This window comes from Carassius auratus, chromosome 20, assembly GCF_003368295.1.
Source record: "Carassius auratus strain Wakin chromosome 20, ASM336829v1, whole genome shotgun sequence".
Taxonomy (NCBI): Eukaryota; Metazoa; Chordata; class Actinopteri; order Cypriniformes; family Cyprinidae; genus Carassius; species Carassius auratus.
Window position 1 is genome coordinate 23,672,865 of NC_039262.1, and position 24,340 is coordinate 23,697,204.

General features: G+C 40.2%; 1 protein-coding gene across 3 annotated transcripts in view; it reads left to right on the forward strand.

Moving 5' to 3' along the window:
- cep128 (centrosomal protein 128) overlaps positions 1 to 24,340 on the forward strand; it is a 133,406-nt gene that overhangs the window by 61,917 nt on the left and 47,149 nt on the right. For all 3 annotated transcript variants that reach the window (XM_026291545.1, XM_026291546.1, XM_026291547.1), the window contains 3 exons: positions 720 to 896; positions 6,733 to 6,792; positions 20,772 to 20,964. In XM_026291545.1, the coding sequence (XP_026147330.1) occupies positions 720 to 896; positions 6,733 to 6,792; positions 20,772 to 20,964 (430 nt within the window). The remainder of the gene's footprint in view (positions 1 to 719; positions 897 to 6,732; positions 6,793 to 20,771; positions 20,965 to 24,340) is intronic.

The following is a 24,340-nucleotide window of genomic DNA, read 5'->3' on the forward strand; positions in this document are numbered from 1 at the left end:
AATTATTTCATAGAAAGGATATCCTTTATTCAAGCCTCAAAAACAAACTTATTACTGAAACACAATACACAATCAAATACCTTTTGATCTTTTATTTGACAAAATCACAAATATCTAACCTTTCATTGGAGAATAAGAATTTTAATTTGGGGGGAGATATTATGAAATAAATGTTTTTTCTCAAATACGTGTTGGACGCAATTACTGGTACCCCTAAAAATTCTTATGAGTAAAGTATATCTAAAATGTATATATGAGCACTCCAGTGTGATTATCAACATGAAATTATCCAGACATGGCTTCCTCTTACACATAAATAGAAATAGGAAGGAAGGCAAAGGCCAAAATCCAAATTAATCACCCATCACAATAAGAAAAATATTATATTATATTATATTATATACTGTAAAAGAGCCTCTCAAAATATAAAGTGGCTTTAAGAACAGCATTAGAGCAGTAGAAAATTCCCATTTCCACCATTAGGGATAGATAGTAATAGGTCAAATTGATTAACAATGATAATATTCTTGATAATATTTGAAAATATTTACAAAGGGTAAAAACAATTCTAACCACTTGTGTATAATTATTAGCCTACAACAATGAAAGAGGGTAGATCAATCTGGTTACATGTAAGTTTGTTTCTCTTACTAGTTGGAAATGTTGTGCATGCACACACATCTCAGTGTCTCAGATGTTGTCTTAATGTCTCCTTGTAGGGGAAGCTAGCAGAGAGGGAGGAGGAGAGGAGGCAGAGTGCAGAATACTCTATGGAGGAGCTGCACGAGAAGGTCACAGGCCTCCAGACGGAGCAGGACTCCATCCTCCATGCCATAGGGACTCAGATTGACTCAGCCTGCCAGTTCTTGTCAAAAGACTCAGCCGTCAAGCTTGAAGTACCCCCACACATTACACTATCCTACACTACAACAAACATATGCTGCAAAATATTAAAAGCTGCATCCATATTTGTATAATCAGTGTTTCCCACTTTCCCACTTAAACTCTACGTGTGGAGGTCCTTCCCTTGGGGTAAATATGTATGTATATACAGGACTCGAATTGAGGTGGTTAAAAAACAGAGCAATTGGAAAGAGCGATCTAAATTATAGCTCTATAAATGAAGTATACAGACATTATTAGAGCCACAGAAAGACAAATGTTTCAACATAACAATATTTTAGCTAAATATTGACCAAAATTCCTCCATTTCAGGCACCAGAAGGAAAAAAATATATTTTAAATAATATTTACTCTAAGTTACGGAAGTTCTAAGCGGCCATGCATTATAATATTTTTTCTTCTTGTTTTCTCGTTATAACGACTTAATTTTCTCGTTTTCTCGACATAACGAAGTTCGTTTTCTCGTTATAACGACTTCATTTTCTCATTTTCTCTACATAACGAAGTTCGTTTTCTCGACATAACGAAGTTCGTTTTCTTGACATAAGAAGTTACAAAACTGCGCCAGCAGGTGGCACTATAGACCTGAATATAACTGATGGGGCGTTGTACACTATCCACTTTACTGTACGCGGACCTTCCTCATGATCGCTATAATTTGTGCAGTCTTCATTACTGACATTTAATTAATTCATGAATGTTAAATGCTTGAATCAATATGAATATTTTGTGTATTAAGTTCCTGCTAGATGCATGAGTTTCACCAACGCATTCTGTGTCATAAAATAACTGCTTATCAAAACCAAGGTTGACGTCACTGTATTCTGTTTATCTACAGTAGGAAGGGATTTAATGATGTAGGCTGATGTGCTTCTTTTCCTTATTACTAATCTTTATTGTTAACCATATTGATGAGAAATGTGATGTTGCTATATGTAAAATCCATAGGCTAATTTAATTCAGTTTTGTTCTATAATGTTGTAATCGTTTTTTTCTACACACACACACACACACTACACGTAGTCCTACACATGGACGCTCTTTTCAAACAGAAGCTTGTAACACACATGATATCTGCCACATCATATAATGAGTACTACAAATTACAAATTATATATAATTTTATTTCAAATAAAGGGAAAATGAAAAGTGAGTTTAATCCAAGCAGCTCTAATTTCGCGGTGTTGCCATTTAAACATGTTAATTACAAAAAAAAAAAAAAAACTTTCATTGTACTGTCTCTGGAAAAATCAACAGTGATTGATCAGCCTTTATTTATATACAGTATTGTAGACATTATTACCTAGGCGCAGAGCCATATATAACTCTCTCTATATGGCTCTGCCTAGGCAGGGTAAATTTGCTGGAATATAGGCTACAGTAAGAGCGTCTGCATGGTTGTCCATCAGATGCCTGTCAAAGTTGAGTTCGTTACTATAGCAACAGTAAAACTGTCATGTCGTTATAACGAGAAAACAAACTTTCGTTATGTCGAGATAACGAGAAAAATAAGTCGTTATAAAGAGAAAACAAAAAGGAAAAAAAATTATAATGCATGGCCGCTTAGAACTTCCGTACTAAGTAATTTTTCATTAAATAAAAACCTTGTTAAAAATTACAAAATTTTGCAATCATTGTTAAATTAGACAATTCATTATGTACAGTAACAATGATTCAGGACGACAATAATGTAATTTAATGGAAAACTATGTGAATGGTACTCTGAGGCGCGGCAGGATTTTCTGTCTGAAGTTTCTCGCACTATTCAACATGCAGCATCACGTGTCTAAACAAACATCACATGCTGTCAGTGATTTTAACCACTAGAGGCCAGTCTCACACTGTGTACTGAAAACAGTGCCTTCTCAGACGCTACAGCAATGGACGCAACCCAGAAAACTATCAGCCGATATTTGCAGATAACAAATTGTTCCAGCAATCAACTGTCGGTGCCGATTAATCAGCAAAACAATAAATCGGTCGACCTCTAATTGTGCTGTACTGTATATAGGGCTTATTTTGTTTCTGTTTTGTTTTTTTGCCCTCATAAGTCACTTACAAGGTTTGTACTGTAAACACTGCCATAGTTGGGGTTTGCGGGGCCCCGGTTCAGGTTGTACCAGTGGGCCCTGTTTGAAAGTGTTTCATTTGTATGTTCGTTCTGTTTATTTGTTCATCAACATGCCCCGCAACGCAGCGCCCAAGCCCTATTAGGCGCGGTCACCTTAAGAAGACCATGAATGCATCCAATATAATAAACAGACAAATTCGGTGTTCAAGTGTTTTGAGACGCCTCTCTCTGCACCAAGCACAGCGCGCGAGTAACCAGCTACTCAGTTCAGCTTTTCCTCGTCTTCCGTTTGAATGCTTTAAAGTCTTTTGAATGGTTACATTTGCATATGGCAAGGCTTAATAACACGTGAAAAATGATACGCTTTCATGACGACACGCAGCAGCGTTCTGTCAACTCTTCCTGAGCGTCTTTTTAGACTGGCCTCAGCCAGACAGTTGAGATCGACTATTAAAGGTGGGATATTTTTTTCTATTGAAAGAGCGATCTTATCTCACTATCAGCAGTTATTTTATCTATGTTCGTAACATTTCTTACATATTATTGCTCGGTGTAAGAGATCAATAAAGATTAAAGGTAAACAGTACCAGTACGAGTGATTGCGTGTGTGAATTAGTCATACTGTCTCTATATTATTGTGAAGCTGGGGGTTGTATATAGCCTTGTTCTTTCAAAAGTAGAAAAATATGCTATAATAAGTTTTGAGATTCTAACATACTTTAGTGATAAATCACAGGACAGCACTGACAACTGTGTTCCTCTGTGCATGCGATCTTCACAGCTATTTCGTGCCACAATGCAGCTACGCGAACATGGTAGCTCGATATAATAATACACCTCCAATCGTCTAATCGCTTGAACGTCCAAACCATTAAACCAATACAACTGACAAAGTTTAGTGAAGACTCAAGGCTCACTGCTCGCAAGCCATCACTGTGTTGAACCGGCGTTCACCTCCGTGTTTTGCTTTTATGCCACTGACTGGCAGAATCATGTGGCTGCACATGCTTTTAAGGGGGAAGTGTTAACAGGAAATAACCAAAATAACCAACATTTCGGTTTCGATTACTTTTCGATTAATCGTCCAGCCCTAGCTGAATGTGTAACTGGGAGGGACTGAGAGACAATAGTAGAGATGACTATATATTTTGCTGAATTCAGGCAGATAAATCTTTTATGCTATAAGAAAACATGCGCATAAACTATTATAGAAATATAAAGTCCGTAAGTATTTGGGCACTGACTGAGTTTTTGTGCTTTTGCTTTTATACACCACTACAATGGATTTTAAATAAAACAATCAAGATGTAATTAAAAAAATATTACATTTACCATTTAGGAGTTAGCCATTTTAATCAAAGTACCGTACCCGCATTTTCAGGGTCTCAATACGTAGTATTTAGACAGTTGACTAGAAGACGTTAATTGACCAGGTTCAGTCCATTCCCTCATTACTTCAAGACAAATTAAGCAGATAAAAGGTCTGAAGTTGAGGTATCATAAATTGGCATTTGGAAGCTTTCTGACTGGTGCTGCAATATAAAGTTCAAGGAGATAGGTGTGGTCAGATCAACGATTGGCTACAAGAAGAAAGCAAGCACTGGTGAGCTCAATAACATCAATAAAGCAAGATTAGACTTTGCCTGAAACCTTCTAAAAACCTCTCATGTTCTGGATTAAGATTATTTGGACTGATGAAACCAAGATTAACTGATGGGAAGAGAAAAGTATGGTAAAAGACAGGAACAGCTTATAATCCAAAGCACACCACATTACGTGTCAAACCTGGTGGCCGATGGAAACGGGCTAACTAGTATTTAATTGTTAATGTTACTGCTAACAGAATTAGCAGGAATAATTCTGAGGTCTTTAAAGCTATACTCTCTTCAAAAACGGTAAAACCCAACCGTTGAACTTTAGAAGAGTTGGAAAATGAACCTATTAAAAAAATAAAAATAAGTTACTGAAGACAAAAAGACCCACAAACAAGCAGCAACTAAAGGTGGCTGCAGTAAAGACCTGGCAAAGCATCTCCAGGGAGGAAACTCAGAATTTGGAAATGTCCATGGGCTCCAGACTGTCTTTCAGTGACTGCAAAGGATTTTCATCCAAGTATTAAAATTGTGCTTATATTTACAGTTATGTTACTTTTTCCAAATACTATTGAGCCCCTTCAAATGGAGGTACTTTACTTAAAATGGCTTTAACTAAATGATAAATGTCACATTTTGATCAATTTCAAATCCATTGTAGTGGTGTATAAGGGCAAAAGCACAAAAACTCAGTGTCTGAATACTTCTGGACCTGACTTTATTTACTGAATAAATTCCTGGTTGCGCTGCGCATCACAAAAAGTCATGTGACTGGGTGATGGTACAGCATAACTGGACTAATCAGCAGACTGACCTCAGTGCGTGGCATCTGAAATGCTTGAGCCAAAGTCTGTTGTCAAAGTGGTTAGGTATAATTACATACCAGAACAGAGCTTTTTTCCCAAACAGCAGATATGTGCCTCTGAAATTAAGGTAACATGACCACGTTTGTAATTTATGTAATGTTATTCATTATACATGTATACAAAGATTGTACCCACAGTGGTTTCTCGTACGGCAGCAAATTACCTTTTTTCTTAGTGATATTTAGCACCAGTTTATTGGAGTTACAGTTTTGTTCTCTCATCTCCTCACACTCAGTTGGTTAAAAACTAGGACTCGACAAGGTGGACTTAACACTGCCTTGCTACATAGAAAAATTTTGTAGTAAAGAAGAATTCTGATAGTGCCAAGTGTTCCTCTCAAATGAACAGAAGTCTTCTAATCTCCAAACTGTGAAGTCACTCCCTGCTTTTTGCAGGTTGTCTATACTTGTTTCTCTGGGCTTTTAAAGTAAATTTGGTAGCACTTTATTTTACAGTCCTGTTCCTCATGTACATACTATGTACTTATTATAGTAATAACAATAACTATGTAATAACTAGGTACTAACCCTGAACCTACCCCTAAACCTAACCCTACCCCATGTAGTTACCTCGTGGTACCAGAACCTTCTTAGATAAATACATTGTAAATACACTATAAGTACATGTTAGTACACGTACTGTAAAATAAAGTGCAACCGTAAATTTTCTTTTCTCTCAGCTCAAGCTGTCAACATGCATGTTATATTCCAGTCTTTAATGTTCTTCTGCATACTTCACACCTTGTTATCTGCTACTGGCAGCCCCCTTTGATTTAAGAAAAAAAGTGACAAAATGGTCTTCCTCCCCATCATGCATTTGTGTCAGCAGTCTAAACCGGCATGGCGGTGTTTAAATATTGTTGTCTGTGACGCACTGTCAGGTGTGCACAATCCAGACAGACCCTCCTCATGTGATCACTTTTTCTCGAGGTGTACAACATAGCTCTAAATGAGACATTTGTAAATTTTTGTTTTGCAAAGTGATTCATCTGTGTGGAGGGGGTTCTGAGATTTACTTTCTTCCAGTAGGCTGTCTTGAAAAAATAAATAAAGAAAAAAAAAAATAGATCAGAGGAAGTTCCTCCTGAAAGATTCAGAATATTTTTCCTTCTTAACCCCTGCAGAAAGGTTATTACATCTTACACAGTGTCATTATACAAGAGTTTTATATATATATATATATATATATATATATATATATATATATATATATATATATATATATATATATATATATATGCATATATGCATAATTTGTATTGCAAAACAGCTTTAATCCTTGTGTGTTTTCGATGTTGTAGGCCATTACCCTGACTCCAAGACTGCAGAAAGATTCCCATCGCTGGCTTGCTGAAGTTAAGGTATATTGTTGAGCTCAGCTCTTAATAATCAGTTCTCTGGCTGATATCATGCATCTTAACAGCTGTTGTTCTTTACTGTCTCTGACTGATGGAAACATTCTCCAGCTCTCAGGAACTTAATGTCATGTTTTATCAGGTTTTATTTCCAAAATGTGAATGTTAACACTAGACACTAGACGGTATTCTGTAATGCGATTTGTCAAGTCAAGTCACCTTTATTTATATAGCGCTTTAAACAAAATACATTGCGTCAAATCAACTGAACAACATTTATTAGGAAAACAGTGTGTCAATAATGCAGAATGATAGTTAAAGGCAGTTCATCATTGAATACAGTGATGTCATCTCTGTTCAGTTAAATAGTGTCTGTGCATTTATTTGCAATCAAGTTAACGATATCGCTGTAGATGAAATGACCCCAACTAAGCAAGCCAGAGGCGACAGCGGCAAGGAACCGAAACTCCATCGGTGACAGAATGAAGAAAATCCTTGGGAGAAACCAGGCTCAGTTTGGGGTCCAGTTCTCCTCTGACCAGACGAAACCAGTAGTTAAATTCCAGACTGCAGCAAAGTCAGATTGTGCAGAAGAATCATCTGTTTCCTGTGGTCTTGTCCTGGTGGTTCTCTGAGACAGGGTCTTTACCGGGGATCTGTATCTGGGGCTCTAGTTGTCCTGGTCTCTGCTGTCTTTCAGGGCAGTAGAGGTCCTTTCTAGGTGCTGATCCACCATCTGGTCTGGATACGTACTGGATCCGGGTGACTGCAGTGACCCTCTGATCTATTCACCTCATTTTCCATGGCAACAACGGTGCCGCCATTGCGCTCGTTTTGTCATCTTACTTCCGGCTGAGGGACCGGACGTAACGTACCTAAGCTAATGGCTAGATAACAGAATGCAAATGCTCAGTTAGGAGCTGCATAACAATTGTATTTAAAAAAACAATTGCACCAACGATGTAGCGAACACACTGTGAAGCGGTCGGAGTGTTGTGGTGCACTTTACAATTTATACCCACCACCTAAAGAAGAGAAGCACCTGAGGAAATGGATGAAGGCGCTAAATTTGAAGCGGCCACCAAGCGCTCTTATGTGTGTTCGTACCATTTCATGGACGGGAATGCGACTGACGAACACCATTAACGCGAGAAATGGCTCGACTACGATGTGCAGTTAAAGAGGTCACGCCGGGGATGAAAAGATTGTCAGATTCGGGTAAGCTAACCTTAACTAGCTATGTGTTTGCTCCCCTAACGTTAGACGTATGAAGTCCGTTCTATGAATACATATAAGATCAGTAACAAGCAGTTAACGAAGTACAACGAATTTTCCATGATTACTATTGTCCACCTATTTATTTAATATTTACGGTAGTACAAGGTATTATAGTACATTACAATAGCTCACATTATTCCTGCTACAGAGATTGCAGGTGATAGCAGGCCAGCTAGCTACATTTCTCATTCAGATACTGACCTACGTTTGAACACTACAGTTAACAGTGTGTATACTGTTTTGTTTCTAATGCATCTCTCTCTCTTTCTCTCTCTCACACACACACACACAGTTCTAAGTTTGGCTCGCATCATATATTAATACTCATGATATATATTGTAAGTACTCATTTAAAAATGTTTATTTATTTCCACAGATGTATCGATGACCGCCAGTGATGCAGTGGACAACTGTGAGGGTGATGAGATCCACATGCCCCTGATGTAACTGAAAGTCACCAGAAGTTACCTGCTGTAATAAAAATATCTATGAACCTTTACAATGTCACCTGACATTACCTGCTGAAAATAGTTTTTATTTATCTTAATTTTATCTTTAATCTCTGATTTGAAGGAATAAGTCATGTCAAGTTTGCAAGTTGATTCCATCTTAGTTTATTAAATATGGAAATTAAATGGTTAAGTTTTTACAGGATGGTCAGTAGGAGGTGTCTCTTGCTTCCTGAAAACAACAAACACTGATCAACAAATCACAAATGATTTTATACAACTTATATTAAATTATCCATGTTCTAAAAAACAAATCACAGTCTGTCTCTTGTTTAACACAACTGATTTAAAACAACTTATTTCATATAGTTAGTCTTCACCCACATCCTCTACATCACATCCCAATTACCTAATATCCTATCCTTAACCTAATTATTCTCATTCCTGCTACTTACAAAGCTGCAAGTATCTTGTGGAAAGCAGCAGGTCGCCTGCCTGAAACTCATCTGACACGAGGAAGCATACACTTAAAATAAAAGGTTTTTAGTCTAGCTACAGTCTTGGCACAGAATTGCTGATTGTGTGGCACATGTAACTTGCTGTGATGGATCCCAGATGAGCAGTTTACAGGTCCTCAGCCCTGTACAGAACATGACAAACCTAAAATACATTTCAAAGCTTTCACAGTTCTCTTATTTCAGAATCATTCATTATTATGATTACACCTGACATTTACCTACATTATTCATTGATTAGACTTAATGTACACCTACCAAATCTTACCTTTACCTTACCTTTTGCATATACACTGTGCAGAATTAAGAGGCAAGTTGATTTTCTTATTCATATTTTTTGGTAAAATTTTACCAATTCCAAACCACACCAATCTTAACTATTAATTGTGCATTTAATCTTTTATAAGTGATATATAATATTTTTTGGCTTGTTTTATTTGTAAAATAAAATCTGCCTAATCATTGTGCATACCTGGAAATACAGCGTTTTTCACTTCGAAAATCCAGCCTCCTCCTTTTCTAATGTGTAATTGATAAACGTTCACTTACCTTACTCCACTGTAAGGAAATTATTAAACAAAATACTTAGTCTGATGATGGTCATCAAACACTTTAATATACTTTTAAACATTTAAAACTTCGTGTATGTTAACATCACACACACACAAAACTAACCAGCACCATGCTGAGAGGTTAGACTGCTCGACTGGCTGTTTGCACGTTCAATTTTAAAAAGACGAAAAAATAAATTTCGCCACAGTTACAGCTAGCTATAAACAATCGTACAACTACTATACTAGTAACCGTGCCGTATCGGTTTAGCGGAAGTCGGATGATAAAATGCGGAAATGCGAAGTATTAAAAGTGGGCGGGGCGGAATAAGGTGAATATATGACCTTGGAATAAGAGAGAAACAGACAAATATTAGCGTAGATGCTATTCTACTAATGATGTAGCAAGTACAAAGGGTGTTATGGGAAGTGTTCCCGGTTCCGGTTTAAGTAATTACTGCAGCCTAAAAATTCTTTAACGAATTTGGATATTAAAAGCATATTAGTATGTTATGTGTAAGCCAGGTTAAAGAGATGGGTCTTTAATCTAGATTTAAACTGCAAGAGTGTGTCTGCCTCCCAATAGCACATCCTAACTGATTACGAAGAATTAACAGAGCATCCATCAAGTCTTAGACAGTGTTCTAGGTTATTATAAGCAGAGTTTTTAGGTCCTATAATTAACACTTCTGTTTTTTCAGAATTTAGCAGTAGGAAATTACTCGTCATCCAGTTTTTTATATCGACTATGCATTCCATTCGTTTTTCAAATTGGTGTGTTTCACCGGGCCGCGAAGAAATATAAAGCTGACTATCATCAGCATAACAGTGAAAGCTAACACCTGTTTCCTGATGATATCTCCCAACGGTAACATATAAAGCGTGAAGAGTAGTGGCCCTAGTACGGAGCCTTGAGGTACTCCATACTGCACTTGTGATCGATATTATACATCTTCATTCAGTGCTACGAACTGATGGTGGTCATATAAGTATGATTTAAACCATGCTAATGCACTTCCATTAATGCCAACAAAGTGTTCAAGTCTATGCAAAAGACTAAAGAGAGATAAACTAAAAGAGAGCTAAAACCACGATCAGATGATAAGAACAGATCATTTGTAACTCTAAGGAGAGCAGTCTCAGTACTATGATACGGTCTAAACCCTGACTGGAAATCCTCACATACTGTATACCATTTTTCTCTAAGAAGGAATATAATTGTGAAGATACCACCTTTTCTAGTAACAGACAGAAAAGGGAGATTCGAGATTGGTCTATAATTAACTAGTTCTTTGGGGTCAAGTTGTGTTTTTTTTTTTTATGAGAGGCTTAATAGCAGCCAGTTTGAAAGTTTTGGGGACATATCCTAATGACAATGAGGAATTAATAATAGTCAGAAGAGGATCTATGACTTCTGGAAGCACCTTTTTTAGGAGCTTAGATGGTATAGGGTCTAACATACATGTTTGTTTAGATGATTCAACAAGTTTATACAATTCTTCCTCTCCTATAGTAGAGAATGAGAGGAACTGTTCCTCAGGGGGTCTATAATGCACTGTCTGATGCGATACTGTAACTGACGGCTGAATGGTTGCAATTTTATCTCTAATAGTATCGATTTTAGAAGTACAGTAATTCATAAAGTCATTACTGCTGTGGTGTTGGGAAATGTCAACACTTGTTGAGGCTTTATTTTTTGTTTATTTAGCCACTGTATTGAATAAATACCTGGGTTTATGTTTGTTTTCTTCTAAAAGAGAAGAAACATAATCGGATCTAGCAGTTTTTAATGCTTTTCTGTAGGATAGGTTACTTTCCCGCCAAGCAATTTGAAATACCTCAAGTTTTGTTTTCCTCCAGCTGCGCTCCATTTTTCGGGCTGATCTCTTTAGGGTGTGAGTATGCTCATTATACCATGGTGTCAAACTGTTTTCCTTAACCTTCCTTAAGCGTAAAGGAGCAACTGTATTTAAAGTGCTAGAAAAGAGAGAGTCCATAGTTTCTGTTACATCATCAAGTTGTTCTGAGGTTTTGGATATGCTAAGGAATTTGGATACATCAGGAAGATAACTTAAAAAGCAGTCTTTTGTGGTAGAAGTGATGGTTCTACAATACTTGTAACAAGAAGTAGAATCTACAATTTTGGCTATATGAACTTTGCACAAATCTAAATAATGATCTGAGATATCATCACTTGGCTGCATAATTTTAAGAATACTTTTCCCATCAACTGCTCAAAATACACAACACCGCTGTATGCTGCTTAAAAGACCTTTGTGCACTCTGATGGAAAAAACTTTTACAAGCTATTTAAAATTGAAGGAAAGCGAGGGAAGATTACCAATGTTGTCACATGATGATTAGTGGGAAAATTTCCTCATTGTCACAACCCTAGTGAGAAACACATGAGGGAACATGTGAGAGATGTGCTGAATGAAAGCACATTCAATCTCTGACAGCAGATGGAGCTAAACTGCAGAAAATGGAAACCCCATAAATAAAGCTGCTGCTCTACTTTCTAAAAAGTATTTAATAACACGTTGTTCAAATTGAAAGCTTCATCTATGTTATTTAATGAACTAGCAAGAGCTAAGACTTGTATTTTTTAACAAAGATTAATAAATTCTGTAGAAAATGTAGCTTTTGCTCATTGTGAATGTTAATGCTTTAAATAAGGTTACTAATGAGGTCTTATTGTAAAGTGATACCTATTGGTCTTTATAGGTCTTTTGCACTTTAATCTGTGTAAAACATTTAAATTTATATATTTTTCTGTATTGTTTTATTGTATTTAAATGTTCAGTTATTTTTGTTATAAGAAAAAAGTTATTACTTTAATTAATACTGTATTATGACCACAAAAAATTGTATGCATTGTTAAAAGTCGGTGCATAGGACAGACCTATCCGCAGTCGCTATCCATGGTTCTGACCAAAGAAGAGTGTTTTGGAATCTCCATTACGCATGAAATGCAACGTAACTGGGCTGCGTTTCCCGATAACATTCTCTTAACGCGATACGAAGACTCTTAAGGTATAACTTAACTAAAGGTAAACTACCACTGAAGGTATAAAATTGCCAGGCGTCTTCAGGGCTATCATCCACTCGTGAGGCAGAGGCGCTGGCGCCCTTCCTAGTAACGACGCTATTTTTGGTAAAACATGTTCCCTTTCGATACTTCACTCATACTGCGTATGGGGAAAAGCTCCTTTTTTCCTCGATACTGAATCCTTTTTTCAATAACGCAGTGCAACTGCACTGCCATTGGTTTAATCTGTAAACTAAAACTAATGACAGCGCTGCGGAGCTGCGCGAGCCTGTGGCGATGCAGCACGCCAAAGCCCGCCAGAATGGGCGGGGCGAATGGCTATATAAGCAGGCAATCGCCAGAGGAAATCAGATCTTACTCCTTCAGCGACGACTTCACTTCGCTGGATCTTTGCTGAAAGCCTTCGCCTGGAACGAGCTCTCGCCGTCGAAGAGGCACCGCATCAGACCAGCTGAGACCTCGTTCTCGCAGACGGCAGCTCTTAGCGCCGATCTCGCGCTGCCCGCTTCCCGATTCCGGCCGCTTCTCAACGATCTCCTGCCGCCATCCGGCGATCACAAAAGAGCTTTTTCCAGTGGTTTTCACCGCTCTAAAAGTTTTAACGCGGCGGCCATGCCGCGCCACAGCTGTTACACATGCAGAGCCCCTCTGCATGATGACGACGGCCATGGTGAGTGTGTTTTCTGCCTGGGAAAACCCCACGCTGAGGCTGCACTCACTGAGACTTCATGCTGCTTTTGTGAGAGCATGAGTCTCGCCTCTCTGCGCTCGCGGATTGCTTTCTTTAATGACTGGCTTCTGAAACGGAGGACTGGGCCGGTGATTCTGACCCCGCCCACTTGCCGTCACTGGAGCCCATCGAAGCCAGAGCTGGGATTGATGCGGAGCTTCTCCACATCCTCTCCAAGGCCGTTGAAGAACTCCATCTGGAGTGGGCCCCCCCTAAAGAGCCGACACGCAGCAGGCTGGACGAGTGGTACCTGCGGCTGGACGAGTGGTACCTGCCAGGACGCCGCCAGGCCCCCCGCCAGCGTTCTGCCCCGTTCTTCCCTGAGGTTCATGATGAGCTGACGAAGTTGTGGCGCGCCCCCTACTTGGCCCGCATACGCACTTCCTCTGCAGCTCTCACCTCAGTAGATGGCTCTCAGGAGAAGGGCTATGAGCAATTGCTGCCCCTGGACAAGGCCGTGGCTGCTCACCTCTGTCCACCTCTGGCTGTGGGGTGGAAAAACAAGAGAGCCCTTCCTTCCAAGCCCTGCAGGACGACCTCTGCAATGGCTGGCAGAGCCTACACTTCTGCGGGCCAAGCCGCTTCAGCACTACACACCATGGCCATATTGCAAGTGTTCCAGGCAAAGCTTCTCTGTTCCCTGGATGAGTCTAGCACTAGTGAACCTGCTTTTCGCGACCTCCGCAGCACCACAGATTTGGCCCTGCGTGCCACGAAAGACACGGCCCAGGCCATTGGATGATCCATGGCCAACCTGATTGTGCTGGAGCGCCACCTCTGGCTCAACCTAACAGACATTAAGGAGAGCGACAAAGTGGCCTTTCTCGATGCCCCAGTCTCTCCATCCGGTCTCTTCGGGCCAGCCGTAGAAGGGTTTACAGAGCGCTTCACTGCAGGACAGAAGTCGTCCCAAGCCATGCGACACTTCCTGCCCAAGCGCTCCACCTCTGCCCCAAGTCGCCCCAAGTGCGCCAACTCAGCACCAGAGCAAACCTGTCCCTTCTACCCCCCATGCGGCGCCCCCTAAGGAGCAGCATCCAGCGCGCCCACTAGGCGCGCTAAACCGCCTAGACATCAGGGCCCCCGGCAAAGGATTGTGCTGAACCCGACGCCCTCTAAATCCTCCTGATCGTTGGGGAAGAAAGAGGAAAGGGGCAAAGTCCCGCCACGGCCGGACCACTCCAGAAGCTCTCTTGCCTGCATGCTATGCGACCTGGGCCCACCATTGTTGCGTCCACGCAAAGCGCCGTGGTTATGGCGAACACAATAAATATTTCACATTTTCAAAAAGAGAGCAGTTTTCCTCTTCCACACTCGTCAGTGTTCAGGCTCCTAATCAGCGTCCCCGGAGTGTCCAAGTGGGTGTTGGGGATAATAAAACACGGCTACTCACCGTAGTTCGCCCGAAGACCCCCGCGAAGGGTGATTCCCACCTTGGTAGAGCCGGACAACGCTCAGGTCCTCCACACCGAAGTGATGACGCTGTTAAGGAAGGGAGACATAGAGGTAGTTCCTCCCTCAGAAAGCGGATCGGGGTTCTACAGCCGTTATTTCCTTGTCCCCAAGAAAGATGGCGGTCTCAGACCCATCTTAGACCTCAGGCACCTGAACCTCTCCCTCATGAAACGGAAGTTCAGGATGTTGACATTGAAGCAGATCCTCACGCAGATTTGCCCCGAGGACTGGTTCTTCTCGCTGGACCTGAAAGATGCTTACTTTCACATCCAGATAGCCCCCCCCCCCCCATCACAGACGATTCTTGAGATTCGCATTCGAGGGTGTGGCTTACCAATATACAGTCCTTCCCTTTGGGCTGTCTCTAGCTCCCCGCACTTTCACGAAGTGCATGAACGAGGCGCTTTCCCCTCTGAGACAGATGGGAATCCGCATTCTAAACTATCTCGACGACTGGCTTCTTCTAGCCAAGTCACGAACCGAGCTAGACCACAACAGATCCGTGCTCCTGAGCCACTTAGAGTGCCTAGGACTCGGGGTCAATTTCGCCAAGAGCTCACTGCTCCCCAGCCAACGTATTACGAAAGCCATCTCCATATCAACTGCCTCGAGATGCTGGCAGTGGAACGAGCCCTTCAATCCTTTCAAGCGATCCTGGAAGGGCGCCACATCCTAGTCCAGTCGGACAGCATGACAGTGGTGTCCTACATAAATCAACAAGGCGGCCATTCGTCCAGCCGCCTCTGCGCACTGGCAAAGCGCCTCTTGGAATGGGCATTACCCAGGTTGCAATCGCTCAAGGCGACACACATACCTGGCAAGACGAATCTGAGAGCAGACATGCTTTCACGGAGCAATGTCCCCTCGGACGAGTGGATGCTCCATCCCCAGACGGTTCTCAAAATCTGGGAGATTTTCGGGAAGGCAGAGGTCGACCTCTTCGCCTCAGGAAGCAACTCATTGCCCAACTTATTTTTCAAAGGAAACAGATGCGCTGGCCCACAACTGGCCCAGCCTCCTTCTTTATGCTTTTCCCCCGATCGCTCTGATCCCTCAGGTCATCAGACGAGTCAGGGAAGACGGGCACAGAGTCCTCCTAGTGGCCCCACTCTGGAGGAGCCAAGTTTGGTCCTCTGAGCTTTTCAGGCTTTCCATGAAAGCCCCATGGCCAATCCCCCTGAGGCGGGACCTCCTCTCTCAGGCGAACAGGACAATCTGGCATCCACAGCCAGAACTCTGGGCTCTGCATGTATGGTCCCTCGATGGGAGCCTCTGAGCCTCCCCGGGGACGTGCTACACACCATTGCTCAGGCAAGAGTCCCGTCTACAAGACGCCTCTATTCCCAGAAATGGTCAGTCTTTGTTGACTGGTGCTTAGCACAAAACAAAGACCCTGTTGAGTGTGATGTATCTCCGATACTGTCATTTCTCCAAGAGCGTCTAGAAAAGGATCTCACCCCTTCCATGCTCAAGGTTTACGTAGCAGCCATCGCAGCATTTCATGCTCCTATTGCTGGCCAATCAGTGGATCGAAACAGCCTCATTGTGCTTTTCTTGAGAGGTGCTAGGTGGTTGAAGCCCCCACGTCCTCTCACTGTTCCCACTTGGGACCTTCACACGGTCCTTAGAGCACTCAAAGTACCTCCCTTTGAACCGCTGCGGTCAGCTGACCTTCGGCCCCTAACGCTCAAAACCGCTCTGCTACTTGCTCTAGGATCGGTCAAGCGTGTTGGCGATTTGCAGGCCCTCTCGGTGAGCCCTTCATGCCTTGAGTTTGGGCCCTATTACTCTAAGGTCATTTTAAAACCCAAGCATGGCTACGTACCTAAAGTGCTCTCGACGCCATTCAGAGCACAGGTAATTTCCCTCTCAGCTCTGCCTTCGTTGTCAGGTGAGCGGGAGCTGGATTTACTCTGCCCAGTGAGGGCTTTGAGGATATACATTGAGCAGTCACAGCCGTTCAGGCAATCTGACCAGCTTTTTGTCTGCTTTGGTGGCCGCACCAAGGGGTGTTCGGTCTCAAAACAACGCCTCTCGCGTTGGATAGTTGAAGCTATCGCTCTATGTTACTCCTCTATGGGCCTTGAGTGCCCCATAGGAGTAAGAGCCCTATGGGAGTCATGGGCCTGGTCTAGTGGTGTCTCTATCAAGGACATCTGTGAGGCGGCCGGCTGGTCCTCGCCGTCCACTTTTGTCAGATTCTATAACTTGGATATCCCGACCTTGCATGCTCGGTTTCTTTCGGTTTGATACGACGGCTTCTTGCAGACTCCGTCATCATACCACCTCCAGGGAGCTAGCTCCCTCTTAGCAGTGTAGCGTCAAGGGTTCGATGGCTCCGGCCCTCTCACTTATCCTCTGGACCCCAGGGTGTTCAAGATAAGTCTTGTCGTTCCCTACTGTGGCACGGCGCGGTTGAATTCGTTCCCCATACGCAGTATGAGTGAAGTATCGAAAGGGAACGTACTCGGTTACGAACGTAACCTCGGTTCCCTGAGATACGGAACGAGTACTGCGTTATATGTCGTGCCACGAGGCTGTGGGTTCAGTGTTGTCGCTTCAGTCGTATGACCTGATTTCCCTTTGGCGATTGCCTGCTTATATAGCCATTCGCCCCGCCCATTCTGGCGGGCTTTGGCGCACTGCATCACCACAGGCTTGCGCAGCTACGCAGCGCTGTCATTGGTTTAAAAAAGTTTACAGATTAAACCAATGGCAGTGCAGTTTCACTGTGTTATTGAAAAAAGGCTTCAGTATCGAGGAAAAAAGGAGTTTTTCCCCATACGCAGTACTCGTTCCGTATCTCAGGTAACTGAGGTTACGTTCGTAACCAAGTACGTTTTCATTAAGTTTTGTTTTATGGAAAACTCTTTTTAAAAGATATTCGTTTTTTATGAATTTTATCTTAATTCTGATCAATGTTTTATCAATCAATTGCCCGTGTTTAATAAATAAGAAGCAAATATATAGCAGACAATATGAAAAATATAAAAAAATATTTTGCTACCTAAAAGTTAAAGATTTTTTGTGTCACGAAAGCATGTCTATTTCCCTCATATTAAATATAAAACGCATGTGGACTGATATGGAGTATCAGTATATGGAGTTTCCTTTAATGGAGTATATGAACAGACGTTTCAATATATTGGTATTAAATGCATTTTCTGAGAATTTATATTTCACGTTTTTACTGCAAATGTCGAAATACGTGCTCTTTGATCCATCAGTGCTTGAGACACTGATCACATTAGAATAAAATATATCATAATAAAATACAAAATTGACTGATTTATGAATGTATATGCATAGTTCTCATCAGTCGGAAATACAGATAAATGCTTTCATTTGCTGTATTTTTGATCCTGAAAGAAAACAGAACAACAAAAGAGCAAATCATACCACCGTCTGAGGTTGTGCTTCAAGTCTAACACACCATTTTTAAATCGTACACAGCTGAGCATCACGAGAGGCGGCTCCGCTGTGCCAGAGCACACTTGTGAATGAGCTGCACAAAGTCATTTTCAGATGCAATTAAAAAAAAAAAAAAAAAAAAAAAAAAAACTCGATAGCCTAGATTAGGCCCATATTCACAAATGTGTTAGCTATGGAATGAAATATCTGATATTCTGATTGTCAAAATACATGCAAGTGGAAGTGTATTGTTGTTTAAACACCTTTATAACGATCGCGTTAGTTGAGCTGTATCCACGATATAATTTTTTGAAATGAAAATTTAATTTTGAAATGTAATAAATATAAATACGGAAAACAAAAACAATGGAAAAAAACAGCTGGCTGATCTTTTACGTCTGTTAACTAATGACTCATGCTGCCGTTCGCCCGGTTGTGATTTTTTTAAAAAGTGGAACGTAGGCCTATTTTTACGTTTGCACGTGACTGTTTTGAACCCGTGTTTAGACCCGTGTTTCCCGTGTCCGACCCAACCCGCACCCGTATCTGACACAGTTGGATATTTTTCACCCGTTTCAGCCAAATTTGCAGGTCACCCGTCGGCTTTTTCAGAATAAGGCTGTGACAATACAATCATTTATTGATTTTATTTTTGTATTTTGTTTTGTATATCTTTAGATTCATTCAATATTAAATATAAATAGGGTCAACGTTGTAGGCGCCATACCACACAGGGATGCAGCTAGTCAGAATGCTTTTGATGGTGCCTCTGTAGAAGGTGCATATAAAGGAGTATTATTTAAACAAATTAAATAATTAAGATTTCACTAACAGAGAAAGTAAAGTCTGACGAGTATATCTAATATTTAGCAAAATGCCCTTCTCTGCACTTCATTTGCTAGAAAACTAACAAGTTGTAGACACTGTTTTATTCACATCTTTCTACAGTTGAAACACTTATTGAGGAGGCATGAGATGTTCATTCAAGTTTATTTCGAATCAATACTAATAGTAAAAAGATTGTGCAGTCAATGCTGCCACTGATTGAGGTGTTTATGCATTGATCTGTCACACCACATCAAAAACCATGAAAACGACATGCATTGTTTGAATTTCCTGACAAATTGGACATAACTTAAAGGTGAGACTTTGCTTCTTATCAAAATAACAATATATACAACTGGCGATTTCCCAATGAAGTTCAACTCATGCAGTTGGTAAAACAGTGCTGTATTTGTTCAGTACACATGCATACTAAACCAAAAGACCTGAACAGTTTTCAGTGCAAATACTGTACTGATGATGATGTTATGTATCTCAAAAGGAAGTTCCAGAGACACTTGACGTTTTACTTGGCATAAGCCACTTTTCCACCATCAGGCCAAATTATTCTAAGAATGGTATAGAATGGTAACAGTTATATTTCCACCTACTTGGTTCAGTATGGCACAATTACAAACTGCTCTCAGCCCGGATTTATACAATGCTGGTAAAATGTGTGTAGTGACATAGCCATTCAGGATTAGTCACTTGTTTATTGTCTAGTTTCTGCCTGCTCCGGGTGTGTGTGTGTTCACTGCTGTGTGTGTGTGCACTTTGGATGGGTCAAAAGCAGAGCATGAATTCCGAGTATGGGTCACCATACTTGGCTGTATGTCACGTCACTCACTCACTTAACTGCTCTAATAACAGCGTTCTTTTCAATCCAATATTCCAATTAAAATATTTAATAATATTCTTAACAGAACAGACTCACACTCTATTTGTGGTAGCATATATAATATGAAAATTAATTCTCTGCAAGAAGGAGGTGCTTTTGTAATCAGATAAGTGCTGAGCCTGCGCTCACAAACGCTGCTCAAGTATTACAAGACAGATGAAATGAAAATGACATTTATAATTTTCTGAAGACTGTTGGTTTTCTTCAGAAATACAGTGATACAAAAACACCCACACCAGGGTTTGTCTTTGACTCGTGCATTGCTATTGTTTATTCGACGAAGTCAAAGCCTTTTGGAAAATATATTTCACTTTTGATATTGTGGCAGACCACCACAATGAATCAATGTATGGGAAACACAGTGGAACTTACATGCTTGAACTCTTTAATTTGATCTTAGTTTGATGTTCCCTCATTTTAATGTCCCCACATCTCAGTGCTTTTATAAAGAGAATGCATCTGCGCACTTTTTGGGTAGCACATCAAAAATTGGGTTGATCGGGTACTCAGTACCACCAGTTCTTAAAAAAAAATATGGTACCATAAAATTTATATTTTTTAAGTACCGACTTGGTACCGAAGTACCTCGTCTTTTAACAACACTAACTGTAAGTAAAATAATTGCATTACCAAGGCAACAACTGATGCATTTGTATTACAAGCTCGGTTTCCAACCCTGCAGTGAAAAATTAAACAATATCCATACTGGCTGGGTGGAATTCTGGGAACGGTTTGGTCCTATGGAGGAAAAGTGGCTAAAACAGTTTTATGTATTATTGTGATACAGATGTTTATACTGATTGTCCCTTTGTCATTTGTGTGTTCAGACAAAGCTCCAGTGGCTGTGTGAGGAGGTGCGTGAGCGGGAGTCCAGAGAGAGGAGATTGAGGAGGACACTGCAGCAGCACAAGGAGCAGATGAAAGCACTGAAGCAAAGCAAGGACTCTGAACTGCAGGGCCTCCTGGACCACATTACCCTGCAGGATCGACTCCTCAAAGACATCCAGTCAGAGAAGAGAGGTACTAACTCACCTCAGACAGGGTTCCCATGGGTCCTTGAAATCAATGAAAGTTTGTGAATCTGGAAAAAAAAAAAAAGTTTTCAAGGCCATGGAAAGTTTTTGAAAATGAACAATGATAGATACAGGTCCTTGAAAGTTCTTGAAATTATTTTGTGCAAGAAGTTTTCTGGAAAAAAAAAAAAATCCATATTATTCCCTCTGGTCCGCTAATGTGTTATTTCACCAACACTTTGTAGTGAGTTTGGGCCCTATGACTCTAACTTTGTACTATACTATACTATACTTTGTAGTGTATGCTTATACTTACTTGATTTACGTTAGTTACATGCATTTACATATTGTGTTAAGTGTTTCCTGCTTAAGGTACTTTGTGTTGTACGTTGGAATCAGAGAAGCTTTCTGGGTTGCACTTTATTTTACAATACGTGTACTAACATGTACTTATAGTATTTATCTAAGAAAGTTCTGGTAACACAAGGTAACTACATGGGGTAGGGTTAGGTTTAGGGGTAGGTTCAGGGTTAGTACCTAGTTATTACATAGTTATTGTAATTACTATAATAAGTACATAGTATGTACATGAGGAACAGGACTGTAAAATAAAGTCCTACCGCTTTCTGTATGAAAACTAAATGAAATACAGTTTGTCCTGTATTCGCAGGCATATGCCGTATGGCCATCTAGACCATACAAATAACAAATTAATAATTATTTTTTACTTTATTGTAAGTTAATGTTGTTAAATAGAGAAGCAAAATGACACCCTTTTAAAATTTTTGCTTTTAGCATATTCTTAAACCCGGATCTCAAGAACAAATTCAAGCACCAAAAGCAGCCCACACACTCCAAGTCCTCTTTAATTGAAAAATATTCATTTTCATGAAATCATAGGCAATATATTTGCAATAAAATTTTATTCAAAGTGTTAAATGTCATTGTTTTAAAAAAATACTTTATTGATTGAAGTTTCATAGACGTTCAGTTGTTATCCTTTCAAAATGTTATGCCATATTGTAGCCTATGCAATTTCACAGTGTATTCATCTCTTAAATTACTACACCACTTGTGCAGTCACAATTCTATAGAGGTTAAATTTCTTCAGGCCGATGCTTTGTGTATAACATATGTGTCATTTTTTGTATGACATTAAACTTTATTTTTTAGAATATTTGTACTTGGGTTAAGCAAGACAAACGTGATTATTACTGAGAACCTTTTTTTACACCGTTGATACACATACTTAACTGTAGAGACAGTAATGACAAACACTGTGTGACACAAAACAAATATTTTGAGCATCCCTTTTTCCTACAAAGAATCACGGTTGTCCCTTGTTTTCATTTTCTGCAGTTGGCAACCCTAATGCAAAAGTTAATATCAAGTCAAGTCAAGTCAACTTTATTTATATAGCGCTTTAAACAAAATACATTGCGTCAAAGCAACTGAACAACATTCATTAGGAAACAGTGTGTCAATAATGCAAAATGACAGTTAAAGGCAGTTCATCATTGAATTCAGTGATGTCATCTCTGTTCAGTTTAAATAGGGTCTGTGCATTCATTTGCAATCAACTCAATGATTTCGCTGTAAATGAAGTGACCCCAACTAAGCAAGCCAGAGGCGACAGCGGCAAGGAACCAAAACTCAACCGATGACAGAATGGAGAAAAAAAAATCTTGGGAGAAACCATGATCAGTTGGGGGGGGGGGGCAGTTCTCCTCTGACAAGACAAAACTAGTAGTTCAATTCCAGGCTGCAGCAAAGTCAGATTGTGCAGAAGAATCATCTTTTTCTTGTGGTCTTGTCCTGGTGGTCGTCTGAGACAAGGTCTTTACAGGGGATCTGTATCTGGGGCTCTAGCTGTCCTGGTTTCCACTGTCTTTCAGGGATGTAGAGGTCCTTTCTAGGTGCTGATCCACCATCTGGTCTGGATACGTACTGGATCCGGGTGACTGCAGTGACCCTCTGATCTGGATACAGACTGGATCTGGTGGCTACTGTGACCTCGGAATAAGAGAGAAACAGACTAATATTAGCGTAGATGCCATTCTTCTAATAATGAAGCAAGTACATCGGTGTTATGGGAAGTGTTCCCTGTTCCGGTTTACCTAATTAGTGCAGCCTAAAAATCCTTTAACGGATTTGGATATTAGAAGCATATTAGTATGTTGTGTGTAAGACAGGTTAAAGAGATGGGTCTTTAATCTAGATTTAAATTGCAAGAGTGTGTCTGTCTCCCAAACAATGTTAGGTAGGTTATTCCAGAGTTTAGGTGCCAAATAGGAAAAGGATCTGCCGCCTGCAGTTGATTTTGATATTCTAGGTATTATCAAACTGCCTGAGTTTTGAGAACGAAGCGGACGTAGAGGATTATAATGTAAAAGCAATATTTTAAAATCTATACAATGTTTGATAGGGAGCCAGTGCAGTGTTGACAGGACTGGGCTAATATGGTCATACTTCCTGGTTCTAGTAAGAACTCTTGCTGCTGTATTTTGGACTAGCTGTAGTTTGTTTATTAAGCATGCAGAACAACCACCCAATAAAGCATTACAATAATGAGTCATGAATGCATGGATTAACATTTCTGCATTTGACACTGTAGCCGCACTGAGTTGTACATAATAATTAACTCAAATGATATATAGGGAATTTGAATAATTAATCAGGAATATGATTAATATATATCTCATATGACAGTTACACTAAATTTTATTGATTATGAAAAAAAGCTCAATTGCATTCATCAATAACTCATTACAGGGCACTGTAATTTACTTATTAATATGTCAATATTCCATTCTTCATATCAATTATTGTGATATCTCTTACTGTAAATTACTGCAAATCAAACAGTGGTTTGTCCAGCAAACGGCCGTAAGATTAACTTATCAATTTTCAATAAAGTTATCACTTCTTATAATTCAAGGAAAAATAATCTCTGGCCATGAAAACATTATCCTATCATTATGATAAATTTAGTTACTCAATTTAAACAGCATGTAGCTAAAGATCAGACACTTCATTGACTCGTAATGTGAGCGGTTCGGAGGCAATCATGAATATATGGGTTTTTAATAATTGAACTAATAATACATCAAACTACAAATCACAGAGTAAATACACGTACGGCAGTACAGACAGTAAACTTTGTACAAGACATAACGGAATCCAAATAAGGGAGAGAAAGAGAGAGAGAGAGAGAAAGAGAATGAATGAATGAGAGAGGAGGGAGGTGAGAGAGAGAGCATGGTCACAGTATGATATGAGTTATGCAAACTCACAGACAGTACCCCTTGGAAGCCAACAACGACTCAAATCATAGACACACTTTAAGCAGCATTTAAATCTCCATAGAGAAAGATACATGCGTG